Genomic DNA, 17,555 nt, shown 5'->3' on the forward strand with positions numbered 1-17,555 from the left:
GAAATGGTCTAAGTCATGCTGTCCAGTGGACCAGTATTGCTCTCTGTTTTGAGCCTAATTCAGCGACATTTACAAATGATTGTTGTTGTACACGCTGAATGTAATTAACGCTTTTTAAAAAAACGCAGCATCAATCCCTAATCGCTAAATTAATTCCTCCACAATTTGTGGGCGGAATTGGAGCTACCTGGGATACACGGGTACAAGATGTTTGGGAGCTGAGCTGCAAGGAGTGTGTGAGTTCTTAAATAGCGGATTAAAGTTGTATATATAAATCCTTAGTTGATAGTATGGATGTCGAGAATCGGATAACGTTAAGGCCGCTAGTAGGACAACTTTATCCCGTAGAAGCCCCCCCTGCAGACAGCAGACGGGAGCCTCTGACCCCACACATCTACAGCTGAAAAGCACCTTACCTCCTCTCCAAACTTCACCATGTTTTGTTATTAATTATTACGGTGTAATAATGTCTAGTAGTGCACTGAGAACACTTGATACAATCAAATCATTGTATCTTCCAAATTCAGAATGTATGGTAGCAGCCGTATGAACACAAAATATGAACTTCAAATGCTAAGAAGTATAGGGTTGTCTCCATATCTATATCTATCTATATCTATATCAAATACAAGTTCAATTTTTCATTAAAAACACAATTGTCAATTACAGAATGCCCCATATCAAATAACAATTGAGTTGCATTACAGTAAAAAGTATGGCTGTTGCAATGTTAATGCCTGCATGTATCAATTTTTAAAAATTCCTTGTTTACGTGTCAATGTTGACAGGACATTCATTAAGACATTTGTTGCTGAAATTCATTGTTTACGTGTCAATGTTGACTCGACATTCGTTATAGACATTTGTTGCTCAACATCGATGTCCCTTCCAACAGAGCTTTTTTGGTACTGATCTATGATTTGTTGTCTAAGCGCGCCTCCTAGTGTCCATGAAGAAAGATGCACCCTAATACAGTATCAAAATCAAATTTCATATCAAATCGTATTTGTCATATACATCGCATTCAGCCCTAATTGACATAGTGAAATGCTTTGGGATTCAGAGAGAATTATATGATTGATAAATGATTGACCACATTGATCTATAAATCGCATAACCACTGCAGTAATGTGGTGTGGTGATTTTTCACAGAAGAACACTTGAACTCTCCCTGCTATATGCATTGGTAATATAGACATTGTAGTCCAAACATTATTGCAAAACAGGGAATAGGATATAATGGGATATGTTATATGTTATAATATCGATTTATCAATCCACTTGGGGACTTGGTCTAACTAAAATTGGAAAAATCTTAACACCTTTATGTTCCCGGGTGTCTCAAATAATGTGCATAGTTAATGTATTTTTTGTTATATATCTTCATGATGAGGGCTTTACACCACAATCATTATAAGAATGTATTGTTTGCTTAATTTTGATAAAGTATTGCTTGCTTTACTTATTTCATTGTCAGTGATTTTCTTTTTCAGCCAAGTGCCCCAAAATGATATCCTTGACTCTGTCAGAGTGACCATTGGGTTCTTGGTCACCTCCCTGACGATAGCCCATCTCCCCCTATTGCTCATTTTGGTTGGGCGGCCAGCTCTAGGAAGGGTCTTGGTGGTTCCAAACTTCTTCCATTTCAGAATGATCGAGACCACTGTGTTCTTGGGGACCTTCAATACTGCAGAAATTCTTGTTGTATCCTTACCCAGATCTGTGTCTCAACACAATCCTGTCTCAGAGGTCTATGGACAATTCCTTCAACCTCATGGCCTGGTTTTTGCTCTGACATGCACCGTCAACTGTGGGACCTTATATAGACAGGTGTGCGCCGTTCCAAATCGTGTCCAATCCATTGAATTTACCACAGGTGGACTCCAATCAAGTCGTAGAAACATCTCAAGGATGATCAATGGAAACAGGATGCACTTGAGCTCAATTTCGAGTGTCATAGCAAAGGGTCTGAATACTTATGGAAATGTGATATTTCAGGTTTTTATTTTTAATAAAAAAACATTTCTAAAAACCTGTTTTCGCTTTGTCATTATGGGGTATTGTGTGTAGATTGATGAGGGAAAAAACGAATTGAATCCTTTTAAGAATAAGGCTGTAACATAACAAAATGTGGAAAAAGTAAAGGGGTCTGAATACTTTCAGAATGCACTGTAATATACCATGTACTGTATACTAATACTATACATCTTTAGTAGAATCATGTTGACAGATCAGCGCATCCCTGATCTTGTGCTCACGACTAATCAAGATAACCTGTCACTCAGAAAGAGGCGTGGAATCAATCTGGATGTCTAGTTTATGTTGTCAGTCAGAAGAGGAACCGAAATACATCGGCCGTGGCGCTTGGCTTTGGAGGTGTTGAAAGCTGTCAGCAAGAAGCCATGGCTGCACATCTGTCCATCGTTGTCTTCCTTTTGTGTGTGACCCTGGTCCCTGTCGTATCTGGTAAGTGCAAATGACCGTGGCAAAACAATCGTGAACTCCTGCACTATTTGTTAACACACGTGCATGTAACGTTGTCAGCGTATCGTAAACCGAAATTCTGGTCGGGTCTGAGTTCATCTCCAGACTGGAAGCCTTTGGGAATGTCTGCTAGCTAAACTTGACATTGTTTGATTTTAAGGTTATATGTCATGCCAAGTAAGTTGGCCAGTGGTGGCAACATTTCCGCCCCCGCCCATGTGTTCTTCTATGTGTACCAGCTGCCAGAGCAGCCTCGAGAGGTCTGTCAAGTCCGTCCGTTCGCCACCATTGATTCCTCTTGATGAACGTGTGTGTGTGTGTGTGTGTGTGTGTGTGTGTGTGTGTGTGTGTGTGTGTGTGTGTGTGTGTGTGTGTGTGTGTGTGTGTGTGTGTGTGAGAGTGAGAGAGAGTGATCTTGCTTTTGAGAGAAGACGATGAATCACAACAAACTAAAGTGATGCACTTCAGTAGAAAAAGCTGTCAACGCTATGCTGTTATGGTCTGTGTTATCAGTATGCTTTTACTGTGAACTTTAAATGATCTTGAATTTTCTCCGATCTCTTCTCTCATATCATCCCGCTATCACAGATCCCTGTCAATCCTATACAGATTTGTACGGCAGATTTCAGTACACTGATATATGCGTAGGACTCGAGTTCTGCTGTGGCACCTGTGAGAACCGATACTGCTGCACTAGTGATTACTTCGAACTCACTAAGGAAGAGCAAGACCGTTGCTCCACAGAGATGTGTTGTTTATCTTGCTCTTGACATAGAAGGACAAAACACTAGTAAATGAGGAGATGGTCTTCAATCTCCTGATGATTTCCTGATGATGTCTACAATAGATCCATCATGTCGTAGCCCAACTCTCTCTCTCTCTCTCTCTCTCTCTCTCTCTCTCTCTCTGGTCCTGTCAACTCTGTCAATGCTGTTGTGTTGTAAGTGTTATCATTATACCTTTACTGTGAATGGTGAATAATCTTTAATTTTCTCCAAATTCTTCTCTCTTCATGCAGCTGGAGATGACTGTAAGTCCTATACAGATTCCAGGGGCTTATATAAATTCCGTGATACATGCTTTGGACGTCAGTTCTGCTGTGGCACCTGTGAAAACAGATATTGCTGCTCGAACTCGTGGGATAGACTAACTGAGGATGCCCAAGACAGCTGCATCATTTACCCGTATGTTGGTTTAAGATTTTCCTTCCAATGATAACGTCACTAAACAGAAAACTACTGTGATGCTCAGACTGCTGTTCATGCAGTCACATATGGCCTGGTATTTAAGTTATTGCAGTAGAGTAAAGACAGATCATGGATATTAATCTAGTTAAGATAGGTCACATTCTGATTATTTCAGATTATTAACCTAGATTGATAATGAGAAAAAGGGTAATACAGTAAATTTGTATCTCCCTTTCCTGTTTTGAAGTATCAATGCAAGGCTTCCCTGCAACATCCTTCCTTACCCTTGCAATAGACAGCAACCAATCACTAACAACATGACCCTTACTGTGGTAAACCAATCACTAACAACATGGCCCTTACTGTGGTAAACTCATGACACAGTACTCACAAGTGAATTGCGAGATCCGGGAGATTCCGATATTGAACGTCTTTACCCTCCATGTTCCTCAGTGTATTACTGTGACGCTGCTCTGTGAGGTGTCAGCTGCATGTCGATGTGTGGCAATTATCTGCAATCAAAAATAACCAATGGGACTTTTTTGTCAGGCTATTCCATAGCTGCAGTTCATGTAGCAATGATTTGTCAGATGAGGCCAAAATGAGTGGATTTTGATTATTGCTCAATCAATAATACATTATTATTCAATTATTTTCACATATTCCAGGTCAAGCCATCTCTACATAAACAGTCTAGTAATATTGTCTAATTTTTATATCACATTTTTCTACCCACCAACCTCAGCTTTGTGGCAATAAAAGGATCTTGTGTTCCGTAGATGACTGACATTTCTTCTTCTCTGTTACAGAAAAAACACCGAACCAATGACCATCTACTCGTTTATCGGGAGTGGTGTCTTCATCCTGGCCGTTATCGTGTCTTGCTATGTGTGTCCTTGTTGCTACCTGTACAAAACTTGCAGACAACCCAGACGTAAGTCTAATTTTACTATCATAACATTACGTCAGTAAAATGTATTTATGCATATAGATCTCTCTCTCTGAAGAAATGAAATACAAAGTATGTCATGCCGTGTCACTCTCAATGATTATGAGATTTGATGTTGATTAATGATAGATTAATTCAGTATTGATAGTATTGGCCATTATGGCACTGATAACCCGTCTTCTATAAAATCACCTTAATCGGTAGGCTGGTCAGTTCTGTCTCTCTGTTGAGGAGGAAAAGGTAGAAGTATGTTCCTGTTTTGGTCTGTGTGCTGCTTATTTAAACAGACGCTCGAGTATGAGCTGGTGAGTATCAGGGAGGAGGAGGGGGGGGAGGAGGAGGAGGGGGTGGCGGGGGGGGGGCGGCTGCGTTTGATTCACTGGGAGACACTACCGATCCCACGACCTCTGTGTTGGTGCTACCACCAATCAACAAGCTCCAACAGGAGGGAAGTGGGTGTGGTCATTCCTTTCAGAACCGTAAATGTGGACAGGCCATATTGGTAGCAGGTACGGGTGTGTTCCAATAAGCAGTGAGGTGTTTGTGCTCTCGTTAATGGAGCTGACCTGAGTCCTTACATGTCAAAGATGTCTGTCTGATCTGTGGGTCTACATGTCGTCAGTCCGTACCTTCCACTCAGTCTTGACTAATAGCTTCCATGGCGACAACAAAGGGGGAGGAGCTCTCAATAACCATCACACAGGAAGTGGTGGTTAGACACCCTAAAGTTGGAAAGTCCCAGGAGGAGGAATTCACTAACAAACAGTTGAACATTTGACTGGTATCTAAACATTGTTTGAAAAATGTTTGTTGGCTAAGCTAGCTGCATTAACAACAGAGTTGAGTCAAGCTGAGTACACTGCTGACCAGAGTAAACACTTCGGTGCTTCCCGAAACCTTTTTCTTTTCCTAATCTTGTTCTACAATTAAGTCAACATTTTCATTTTCCTATGTGATGATTTCCCATTTTTCTTAATTGTATGGTTTTATTGTACTAGCACCTTCATATGTGCAATTTGTATATCCCTTTTGATTTCATTGTAAAGCATTGTGTTACAAAGTGTCCTACACAAGGGATAGGTAGGTAGGTAGGTAGATAGATGATGTTCTGTGTCTTTGTCTTCACAGCGGTCATAGCGACCACCACGACTCAAGTGATTAGCACATCCTACCAGCCGGCCTCCGGGGCCCAGGCCTACCAAGGTGCCCAGTACCCGGGCTCCCATCCCGTACCCGTGCAGCCAGGCTACGGAGGACAGCCCACTGCGCCAGCAACCTACCAGGGCCAGCCCTACCAAGCAGGACCACAGCCTGGACCACCCCCTCCTTACCAAGAGGCTGGTCAGTACTGGTGTGGTCACCTCCGTCATGGGTTAGGGTTAGGGTCCGGCTCAGTTTGGTCCAGCTCAGTTTGGTCCAGCTCAGTTCAGTTTGGTCTGGCTCAGTTTGGTTCAGTTTGGTCCAGCTCTGCAGCTGCGTGCCTGTAGGTTAACCTGGTGTCCTCTCCCCTCATGGGCCCTGGTTTGGTGGTGAAGGTGAAAGCTATATGCCAAGGAGGTGTTTCCTCTCACTGTTCCTGGGAAAGCCACCAACGGTCATTCCTCTCACTTTTGGAAGTACTGTTTACCGGTAGTTTTAATCTGACATGTAGGTTATTAATTAACCATTACTGTAAAAACAGTCATTGTATTATTATAACATAATTATTATTATTTCCTGCTGCTACTACACTGCACCCTTTTGCACTACCACTGTCATTGCTTTATTACTACTTTATTGTTTTATTACTACTTTATTGTTTTATTACTACTTTATTATATAGTATTGTTGATGTATTGATTTATTGACTGTTGTTGTACGAGGAGCTAGATCTAAAAAGCATTTCACTGTGTTCTGGACAAACATGGTCTGTAGTGGTCTATGACGATGATTAATCTGGGTCTGGGAAATTAGCCCATTGTGTCTTTATTAGACTGAATAGCTTTTTCTAACTGTATGGCTTTAATACCTGTTTTTTATTTACACTGTTGTAGGCATCACACTTTGTGTATGTTTCACATATGATAAGAACAAAGATGCTAAATAAACCTATCTTTCTTCCTCTCTAGTTGGTGCAGGGTACCCTCCCTACCCAGGAATGCCTTACAGCCAAGCTGCATTCACACCAGGACAGCTAGCCTACTCTCTCCAGCCTCCAGACCAGCCTGGCTACCCCTCCCAGCCCCAGCCTGGCTACCCCTCCCAGCCCCAGCCTGGCTACCCCTCCCAGCCCCAGCCTGGCTACCCCTCCCAGCCCCAGCCTGGCTACCCCTTCCTTCATCAGGAGTTGTGAAGACCTGGTGATCTGTGCAGCGCGGCTGCTATGGAGATGACCTGGAACACAACCGTTGTCTTGAGCCATGCAATCACCCCAATTCATTCACAAGGCAGCGTAGCGAATGGAAGGGTTTCACAAGTGAAAGTGAAGTCTGTGCTTTGCCATACGTAGAATGTCTGTCATGTAGTCGACCTGAGCAGATGTGTCTGTATATTCATTTACACTCCAGAATGTCAAACTGAAGTGACTTTTTACCACAGCCTTATTCAGAGAAGATGTCAGGATCTTTAAAAGCACTGTGTCTCATTTACTATTGCTTTTTTATTTATTTTTTAATTAACAGCTAATGGGAATATTCAGGTGTTGTCTTCACCTTCAATAGGCAACCGAAAACAGTCAGTGTGTTGTCATAGACACAAAGGTCAATGTTTGGTGAAATACACAGTCAACTCTTGGGAAATAAGTACACACTGGAGAAGTTCACCGTCCTTTTAAATGCATGGCAGTTCAGTGCCAGGCACAACTTGTATATTATGTTGTTTTGGATAACTGACAACTGAAAGTCCCAAATGACATTGCATTTACCAGGAATTGACTGTAAAGTAAATACATTTGAATCAGATGTAAAGAAGAAGCGTGCCAAGAATGAAATTACTGTTATCATTTTGCATTTAATCAATTCATTGATCAATTAAAAACAAGTAGCCTATCAATATATAGGTTTAAAAACTAAATGCAAGAAACAGTTGTGCCTTTTTAACCTGAAACCTAGTCCCAGCTGGAACTGTCATGATTTTCCAAAGATCTGTATCCATTTCTGTTTATTCAGGTTTGTAGATATTAGAGCACGTTTGTCCTGTTGTCATATTTAGATAATGAAAACCTTTAATATGCCTTGTTTTGTCAGCTCATTCTGTGCTTGTAGAGTCCTTAATGTGAGCTGATAACACAGCCTTCTATTCTGAGGTAAACCCAGCTGAAAGGAATGCCTTCCCAATCTTTTACAGAAAGTGACCTCATCTCTTGTGTGTGACCCGACTCTGAAATGTCGGTTTCAGTTCATATGTGATTTCCAGTGTAACTCAGTGTGTGAATGAATGCAGCCATCACTGGTTTTTAACAAATATGTTATTGTTTGAAGTTGTATCACAGTTTATCTATGGAATGAGTGTGTACACTGTGGTTTGTTTCTGTTATGTTGTCAACAATATTACCACTCTTCTGCAATGGTAAATAAATAACATTTTTCAACACTTGGTTTCGCAGTCATTTAAAAATGACAGCTATGGGATCGGCCACATTTTGACAAGAAAATATTCATATTAATTCTGGGCCTGGGTTTGGGTTTGGGTTTGGGCCTGGGTCCGGGTCTGGGCCAGGGTCTCTCCCCCTCCCACCCTCTGATATCCAACCACTGCTGGTGTGGCAGCACCACCATGTTCTGGACCACCTGCTCAGACACATTAGATGGAAATTGCATCAGTGGAGGCTGGTGGAGATAGAAATCGGAGGACGGGCTCTGTTCCAAGCATTACAATGAGCTCGCCCTCCAATTTCTGCCTCCACCAGCCTCCCCTGAATTCCATATAGTACTTAACAGGTCACAGAGCAGAGAAAGTAGAACTTTTATGATTGACAATGTTGTATAGACAATGGAAGACATAGGGCCCCAATTTGCATGTGCAAAAATGTGTAAAATTGGGGCAAAGTCGCCTCCCCCACACACACACTTCTCTCAACACATCGAGGTGATTTCTGACAGATCTGTTTTGGTACTGATCTATAATTCATTGTCCAAGTGCGCCTCCTCGTGCCGATGTAGAGGACTACATGCATGATCAACACTCACTAATGGGACATGTGTTTAATGAGAGTGATAGATGAACATAGTAATGGATATTTAATTATTTATTTTCCTGGCCCATAGACTACTTTCAAGGTTAGGAACCATCTGACTGTAAGGTGTAAAACAGCAAACTACCTCGTTAACACCTTTATGATTTGTTCCTGGGTGTCTCAAATCATGTGCAGAGTTAATGACTTGTTAATGACAATGACTTTGTTTATCTCCATGTTGTTATATTTGTGGCAAATCAAAAGGTGACAGTCGTGTGCACGGCTGCGCAGCCCCGTCAAGCTGCCGGGTTAGGGCTGGCGTCCTGAAATAGAACAGGGATCGCACGGTTGAAAGACCACGACAGACCTTGGATACAAATATAACTCTTTATGTTCATCTGCTTCGCCAGGTTTGCTTTATTGTGATGAAGTATTGCTTGCTTTACTTATTTCATTGTCAATTGTTTTCTTTTTTCAAAAACTAAAGTCAAATCACCATTGAAATGAATTTAAAAAAAAACACATTTACCCAAGCAAGCAATATTTCTCGAGTTAAGTTCCCATATATATCACTGGTCAGGTTGAGTCAACGTTTTTTAATCTTTAATAGAACCATGTTGATCGATCAGCGCATCCCTGATCGTGTGCTGATAGATAGCGTGTCTGAGGAGGAGAGGAGAGGAGGAGAGGAGAGGAGAGGAGAGGAGGTCTGAGGAGGTCTGAGGAGGAGAGGAGAGGAGAGGAGGTTCTGCGGCGGCGGAGGAGGAGGCGGAGGAGGAGGAGACACTCGTCGGCAGCGGTGTTTCGTTTCGGGGGTCTTGAAGAACACAGCCATGGCGGCGAATCTGTCCGGTGTCGTTGTTTTCCTTTTGTGTGTGTTTTCCCTGACCCCTACCGTGTCTGGTAAGTTTTTATTTATGTGAAATCATTCCTAAAGTACCATACTATTTGTTAATAGATGTCCTTGGTGTCTGTGTTCGGTCGTGTTTCGCTTCATCGGAATCGAAAGCTAAGCGCGTCTGTTCTGGGGCGATAACATTTAGCCACATTAGCTACATTTCCATTCGCTACATTTTAGTTTTAGTTATTACAATAAATACATGCGCCTAAAGTGAATTAACATCACAGTCATCGCAGGTAAGACTTTCTATATAAGTGCCACAAGCAGTCACAGTGCTCGAGAAAGGAAAGGAAATTATTTTATTATTGTTTGTTTTTGTGCAAAAGTTGATCCTGGCGAGGACGTGTTTGAGGATGTCCGCTCGCCGCCCGACGCTGCTTAACACACAGTTGTCATGCTACGAATGTTTAGCGAATTCTAGGACTGTCAGGCAAGTTTAACTACGTTATACAGTAAAGGCAAGTTATAGCTAGCCAGATGTGGCAACATCGTCCAACCCCACCCATGTGTGTTCTGTATGTGGGTAACTTCCTACTAATAGCTCGCTAGTCATTCACAAGTGAATCTACTGAACACTTTATTAGAAACACCTGTACACCTTCTCATGGTGGAGGTGGTGGAACACCTGTACACCTTCTCATGGTGGAGGTGGTGGAACACCTGTACACCTTCTCATGGTGGAGGTGGTGGAACACCTGTACACCTTCTCATGGTGGAGGTGGTGGAACACCTGTACACCTTCTCATGGTGGAGGTGGTGGAACACCTGTACACCTTCTCATGGTGGAGGTGGTGGAACACCTGTACACCTTCTCATGGTGGAGGTGGAGGAACACCTGTACACCTTCTCATGGTGGAGGTGGAGGAACACCTGTACACCTTCTCATGGTGGAGGTGGAGGAACACCTGTACACCTTCTCATGGTGGAGGAACACCTGTACACCTTCTCATGGTGGAGGTGGTGGAACACCTGTACACCTTCTCATGGTGGAGGTGGTGGAACACCTGTACACCTTCTCATGGTGGAGGTGGTGGAACACCTGTACACCTTCTCATGGTGGAGGTGGTGGAACACCTGTACACCTTCTCATGGTGGAGGTGGTGGAACACCTGGACACCTTCTCATTGAGTATTGTTGCTGACTATGTGCATCCCTTCATGGCCACAATTTACCCATCTTCTAATGGCTACTTCCAGCATGACCAGGTCACAAAGCAAAAGTCTCAAACTTAATAATCCTGTCATCATGGACCAGAATCTCAAAGGAATGTTTCCAACATCTTGTGGAATCAATGCCATGAAGAATTGAGGCTGTTTTGAGAGCAAAGGGAGGCCCTAGCCAGTATTTAGTATAGTGTTCCTAATAAAGTGCTCAGTGACTGTACATTGTGTGTGAGAGAGAGAGATGTGTGTGTTGTTTATCTTGCTCTTGACATAGAAGGACAAAACACTAGTAAATGAGGAGATGGTCTTCAATCTCCTGATGATTTCCTGATGATGTCTACAATAGATCCATCATGTCGTAGCCCAACTCTCTCTCTCTCTCTCTCTCTCTCTCTCTCTCTCTCTGGTCCTGTCAACTCTGTCAATGCTGTTGTGTTGTAAGTGTTATCATTATACCTTTACTGTGAATGGTGAATAATCTTTAATTTTCTCCAAATTCTTCTCTCTTCATGCAGCTGGAGATGACTGTGAGTCCTATACAGATTCCAGGGGCTTATATAAATTCCGTGATACATGCTTTGGACGTCAGTTCTGCTGTGGCACCTGTGAAAACAGATATTGCTGCTCGAACTCGTGGGATAGACTAACTGAGGATGCCCAAGACAGCTGCATCATTTACTCGTATGTTGGTTTAAGATTTTCCTTCCAGTGATAACGTCATTAAATAGAAAACTACTGTGGTGGTGAGACTGCTGTTCATGCATGCTACAATAGAAGGCCAAAGACAAGCTTGTGTTTGAGTTATTGCAGTAGAGAACAGAACAGGTACAGGTAGATCATGGATATTAATCTAGTTAATCAAGGTCACATTCAGGTTATTTCTGATCATTAACAGGGACAGAGCGGTGCATTGCAGTAGATTATATCAGAGCCAGTCCATTTGATAACACAATATAGATATGAAATCTGTTTCTATATGTGAGGCTGGCCTGATTTTGTTCCAGTACGTTTGTGTCTGTACAACACACAGCCCCCCACTTCCTGTTTTGAACAAACCATCAGTGCATGGCTTCCTTCCTCACTCTTGCAATAGACAGCAAGAAACCACTAACACATGACCTCTGTTGAGGTAAACGCATGGCACAGTGAAGTAATCCTTTCCTTTCAAAGACCACCATTTTAATTAAACTCACAAGTGAGTTGCAAGACCCATGTGATTCCTATATAGGACTCACTTCACTCTTCACTCTCACCACCCTCCATGTTCCTCAGCATATTCATGTGGTAATATTTTAATAATAATATTAAATAAATAATAACAAAAAAACGAATATTTTTTGTATGTAGTGATGTATTAGGCTCTGTGAGGTATTAACTGCATGTAGATCTGTAGTGGATCAGACGGTCTCCCGATCAGACGGTGTTGTTTTACCCATTTTAGCCTCATCTGATTTGTGGCAGTTATCTGAAAATGTTTCCTTAAAAATATAGAAAATGAGTCTTTTTTCTAAGGGTGATTAAAAGCCTGCAGTACACGTGAGATGATGGCTGATGAGGCTAAAATGGGTGGATTTTGAACACTCAACTTCTGCTCATCTGTTCAATCATTTGTCTGAGTATTTCAGGTCAAGCCATCACCACATAAACAGTCTAATAATATTGTCTCATTCTATACCTCATCTTTCTGTCCACCAATAAAAGGATCCTGTGTTCCGTGGATGATTTGACTTTTCTGTGTTTCCAGTCACAATAGCAGTAGCACCCTGACCATCACGTCGGCTGTGGCTAGCGTCGTCATCTTGATCATCTTGATCATCTCTTGCTGTGTGTGTCCTTGTTGCTGCCTCTACAAAATGTGCAGAAAGCCCACACGTAAGTCTAATTTTACCATCATAACATTACATCAGAAAAATGTGTTTATGCATATAGATCTCTCTCTCTCTCAGGAAGTGAAATACAAAGTATGTCGTGACGTGTCACTCTCTGATGATAATGAGATTTGATGTTGATTAATTAGAGATTATTGATCGATTAATTATTGCCCATTATGGCACTGATAACCCGTCTTCTATAAAATCACCTTAATCGGTAGGCTGGTCAGTTCTGTCTCTCTGTTGAGGAGGAAAAGGTAGAAGTATGTTCCTGTTTTGGTCTGTGTGCTGCTTATTTAAACAGACGCTCAAGTTAAGTATGAGCTGGTGAGTATCAGGGAGGAGGAGGAGGGCTGTGTTTGACTCACTGGGAGGAACTACAGATCCCATGACGTCCCATGACCATTAATCAACAAGCTCCAACAGGAGGGAACTCTGGGTGTGGTCGGCTTCCCTCCCATAGTGTTCAGTGAGCATGGACAGGCCGTAGTGGTAGTGGTAGGGTACTGGGTATGGGTTTGTTTGTGCTGACAGCGCAGTCCCTACTAAACAGGTCAGAGAAGTATGTCTGTTCTACATGATATAGGCCTAGCTTTGTCTGTCTGAACTTCCACAGCATGTTGTAGGCCTACATGTTGGAGTCACTCCAGGACTTCCACTCAGTCTGACTCATAGTTTCCACAGCGACCACAAAGAGGGTGGATCTCTCAAAATATCCATCATACGGGAAGTGGTGTTTCTCCACTCCCACTTGGAAATTCACAGGAGGAGGAATTCACTAACAAACAATAGCAAGCCCGAGGACATGAGGATTACACTAATGTAATCTGTGACCACTCCCTCCTTACGTAACTCATGAATCGGAAATCCTATAGGGAAAATATAAGATCTCCTTTTGAACCATAAACAGTTATTGCTCACCACCATGGTATTGACGTAATGGGGATTCAAAACATTGTGAAAGAACACTTGTTGATGTGCGTGATACATTATGAGCCAACCAATTGAAAATGTGGCCGACATCTAAACATCGAGAGGAGGGGAATGATTCAAGGTTGTCTGACAGCATTTTTATGGAACACGCCTGGAATGTTACTTGTCTTAGCTCACTGCTTTACCAACACGTGTTAAGCTGAGGATCATGTTGACCTGAATAAACACTTCAGCGGCTCCCGAAAACCTTTTCTGATGATCTCGTTCTCACAGTTAGCCATACACACAATTTAACATTTCGTAATTGTGCAACTTCAACAAAATAAAGCATGGGAGCTGGCAAATGATTTAATAAAAGTGTAAAGGAACGGCATATTATGTTAGCTAGCTCGTGTTTTCCCAACGAAATGAGCCTCAAATTTGGGTTCGGAGAGGCGATATTGCTCGCTATTTAGTTGGCTAGCTGCTGCCAAGGATGCCAATATAAAAAACGGAGCATATTTGCACGGCAATTAATTTAGTCATTTGTTTATGTCCCATACATAATTACAATTCAATGCAAATATTAATGTTTGTTAACTGTAAAAACAGTTATTTTGTTATGAACAACGACTAACAATAAAAGGTCTGATACACTAAATGTGCTGAAGAACAAAGCTTTAGCCTGTGTTGTTCGTTCTCTGACCGCGGCTCTCCGCGTCTGTGATTGAAACAGCAACAGAACAGCGGAGGAGGGCCGTGGAGACATGTAACCCTCTCAACCTCATAGACGGAGCTGTGGTTGCAAGGACCGACCGTCCATGAGGTCAAAACGATAGTTTTAGCCATGTTTTGAAGCTTTACAGTGTTTGTTTACAATTGCATTCTTTACATGTAGTAAAACAAGCGTATATTTCGGGTTCTGATGGGGTAAGGCAGTTGAACTAAGCTCATGAGGCATTTCTAAGCTATATTCTTTAAGAATGAATGACTATATATCATTCATTTAAAAGTATGGTGGATATACCAATTGCAGATTGTCCCTTTATATAAATATGTTTTTTTGTTTCTTTGTTATGTTTTTATTGTACTAGCACTTTAATATGTGCAATTTGTATTTCCCTTTTGATTTTATTGTAAAACATTGTTTTACAAAGTTTGTACTCTACGAAGTGTTCTATACAAAGGATTGGTAGATGATGTTCTGTGTCTTTGTCTTCACAGCGGTCATAGCGACCACCACGACTCAAGTGATCAGCACAACCTACCCCCAGCAGCCGGCCTCCGGGGCCCAGGCCTACCAAGGTGCCCAGTACCCGGGCTACCATCCCGTACCCGTGCAGCCAGGCTACGGAGGACAGCCCACTGCGCCAGCAACCTACCAGGGCCAGCCCTACCAACCAGGACCACAGCCTGGACCGCCCCCTCCTTACCAGTTGGCTGGTAAGTAGTGGTTTGATGACAGGATGAGGATGAGATCTATGAAGCATCAGAAACTAGGGGGCTTTACACCCTGCAGGGCTGAGGTGAACCACACTGTGCTGGCACAGATGTTTCCTTTCACCCGATTTCCATTCCTGTTACAGTTAAGTTTCATGCCAAACCAAGCCAGCCCAGTTTGGCTCAGTTCAACTTAGGATAGGATCTAATTTCATATGTTGCATAAAAGTGATTTACACTTGACTAACCAAAGTCCTGCTTACCTAGGGGCAAGTAAGACACTGAACAGAATTAGTGTTAGCAATTTAACATTTCCTAATTATGCAACTTCAACAAAATAAAGCATGGGACCTGGCATATTTGCATGGCAATTCATTTAGTCATTTGTTTATGTCCCATACATAATTACAATTCAATGCAAATATTAATGTTTGTTAACTGTATTTTGTTATGAATAGTCAGCTGTTGCCATGGCAACACAAGTCTTGGATCAAATTTAGCCTGGGGGGGGGCAGTGTAACTTTCTGGGCTTAAAGTTAGCCAGTCTTAATGTTCGTGCAACTGTCTATCTTAAATTAGACTATACTTACAGCTTAAATAAGACTGGCCTAGTCCCATAGACCGGTCTTGACTATGTTTATACATTTGCTAGTAGTTTGCTAGTCTAAGCATTCTATTTGCAAGCCCAAAAACAACACACTCCATGTTAGCTTTGCAAACATTGGGTGAGCTTCACAGTCCCACATTGAGCAGAGTTCTAGACAAACATGGTCTGTAGTAGTGAACATGGTCTGTAGTAGTGAACATGGTCTGTAGTAGTCTACGACTAGGCTTGGTCTGGGACACCAGCCCATTGTCTATTTTAGACTGACTGATTTCCTATTTAAACTCTATAGCTGTAATACGTTTTTAAAAAAAAAACATTTTATAGTATTGTACGGCGGTATCACATACTGTGTATGTTTCACTAAGGTACAAACATGGTAAATAAACCTAAACCTAATTTCTTTCTCCGTAGCAGGTCCCGGGTACCCTCCTGGCCCAGGAATGTCTTACAGCCAAGCTGCGTTCACACCAGGCCAGCTAGCCTACTCTCTCCAGCCTCCAGACCAGCCCGGCTACCCCCCCCAGCCCCAGCCTGGTTACCCCTCCCAGCCCCAGCCTGGATACCCCTCCCAGTCTGAGCCACAAGCTCCCACACAGCCTGCCTACAACCCTGCTTACAACCCAGCTTACGCAGAGCCTCCTCCTAAGATGGGCTACTGAACCGTCAGACCAGCCTCAGCTCCACCCCTCCCTCCCTGAGCGTGGGATATGCTGGCTGTGTTCCTGGACGTCTACACTGCAGCCGGGCTGGAGCAGATCACCAGACTGCTATATCATATTGATGTAGTTCCTTCTTCAGGAGTTGTGAAGACCTGGTGATCTGTGCAGCGCGGCTGCTATGGAGATGACCTGGAACACAACCGTTGTCTTGAGACATGCAATCACCCCAATTCATTCACAAGGCAGCGTAGCGAATGGAAGGGTTTCACAAGTGAAAGTGAAGTCTGTGCTTTGCCATACGTAGAATGTCTGTCATGTAGTCGACCTGAGCAGATGTGTCTGTATATTCATTTACACTCCAGAATGTCAAACTGAAGTGACTTTTTACCACAGCCTTATTCAGAGAAGATGTCAGGATCTTTAAAACCACTGTGTCTCATTTTCTGTCGCTTATTTTGTTTAAAACTAACAGGGAAAGGGAATATTCATGTGTTGCTGTCGCCTTCAATATGCAACCCAAAACAGTCAGTGTGTTGTCATAGAAACAAAGGTCAATGTTTGGCAAAATATGCCTTTAACTCAACTCTTTATAAATAGTACACATTGGATGGTAAGAGAAAATGTCTAGCAAAAAAACGAGTAGCCTATATAAAGCAGGTATAAAAAATAAATGCAAGAAACAGTTGTGCCTTTGTTGTTTGATACCTGAATTCTTGTTCCAGCCAAAACTCTCTTTTTATGATCTGTGTCTATTTCTGTTTATTCAGGTTTGTAGACATTAGAGCACGTTTGTCCTGTTGTCATATTTAGAGAATGAAAACCTTTAATATGCCTTGTTTTGTCAGCTCATTCTGTGCTCGTAGAGTCCTTAATGTGAGCTGATGACACAGCCTTCTATTCTGAGGTAAACCCAGCAGGTAAACTCACTTTTCCAAAAAGTGACCTCATCTCTCTTGCTTGTGACTCTACTCTGAAATGTCTGACTTCGTTCATGTGATTTCCAGTGTAACTCAGTGTATCCCTAGTGATATGTATGTTTTTGTGTTGGAACAATTTGCCCAGTATTTCATTTTTAAAGTGACTTGTGTGTGGATAAATATAGCCATCACTGCATTTTAACCAATATGTTATTGTTGGAAATTGTATCAGATTATTTGTTTGTTTATTTTTCCTGTTGTTTTGTCAACAATATACCACTTATCTGAAATGAATTGAACACTTGCTTTCAT

The 17,555-nt window shown here is 42.2% G+C and overlaps 2 protein-coding genes across 3 annotated transcripts; both read left to right on the top strand.

Moving 5' to 3' along the window:
• The first annotated feature begins 2,343 nt into the window (after positions 1 to 2,343).
• Positions 2,344 to 8,169, top strand: LOC310803280 (protein shisa-4-like). Its single transcript, XM_083667997.1, has 5 exons — positions 2,344 to 2,466; positions 3,503 to 3,668; positions 4,481 to 4,605; positions 5,749 to 5,961; positions 6,729 to 8,169. The coding sequence occupies exons 1-5, from the start codon at positions 2,403 to 2,405 to the stop codon at positions 6,950 to 6,952; spliced, it is 792 nt and encodes a 263-aa protein (XP_083524123.1). The 5' UTR covers positions 2,344 to 2,402; the 3' UTR covers positions 6,953 to 8,169.
• A 1,388-nt stretch (positions 8,170 to 9,557) lies between these two features.
• On the top strand, positions 9,558 to 17,542 carry LOC310803279 (protein shisa-5-like). Of its 2 annotated transcripts, none has more exons than XM_083667995.1 (5): positions 9,558 to 9,676; positions 11,353 to 11,518; positions 12,582 to 12,709; positions 14,845 to 15,063; positions 16,079 to 17,542. In XM_083667995.1, exons 1-5 carry the CDS (start codon positions 9,607 to 9,609, stop codon positions 16,324 to 16,326), a joined length of 831 nt encoding a protein of 276 aa, XP_083524121.1. In that variant the 5' UTR covers positions 9,558 to 9,606; the 3' UTR covers positions 16,327 to 17,542. The 2 variants fall into 2 exon arrangements, with proteins under 2 accessions (XP_083524121.1, XP_083524122.1); XM_083667996.1 differs by having other exon boundaries at positions 16,082 to 17,542.
• The last annotated feature ends 13 nt before the right edge of the window (positions 17,543 to 17,555 follow it).

Source organism: Argentina silus (genome assembly GCF_951799395.1).
Source record: "Argentina silus genome assembly, chromosome: 4".
Classification (NCBI taxonomy): Eukaryota; Metazoa; Chordata; class Actinopteri; order Argentiniformes; family Argentinidae; genus Argentina; species Argentina silus.

Coding starts and splice junctions, on each gene's coding strand:
- LOC310803280 (XM_083667997.1), top strand. CDS start 2,403: ATGGCTGCACATCTGTCCATCGTTGTCTTCCTTTTGTGTGTGACCCTG. Junction 3,669..4,480: donor GACAGCTGCATCATTTACCC/GTATGTTGGTTT, acceptor TCTCTGTTACAG/AAAAAACACCGAACCAATGA. Junction 5,962..6,728: donor CCCTCCTTACCAAGAGGCTG/GTCAGTACTGGT, acceptor CTTCCTCTCTAG/TTGGTGCAGGGTACCCTCCC.
- LOC310803279 (XM_083667995.1), top strand. CDS start 9,607: ATGGCGGCGAATCTGTCCGGTGTCGTTGTTTTCCTTTTGTGTGTGTTT. Junction 11,519..12,581: donor GACAGCTGCATCATTTACTC/GTATGTTGGTTT, acceptor CTGTGTTTCCAG/TCACAATAGCAGTAGCACCC. Junction 15,064..16,078: donor CCCTCCTTACCAGTTGGCTG/GTAAGTAGTGGT, acceptor CTTTCTCCGTAG/CAGGTCCCGGGTACCCTCCT.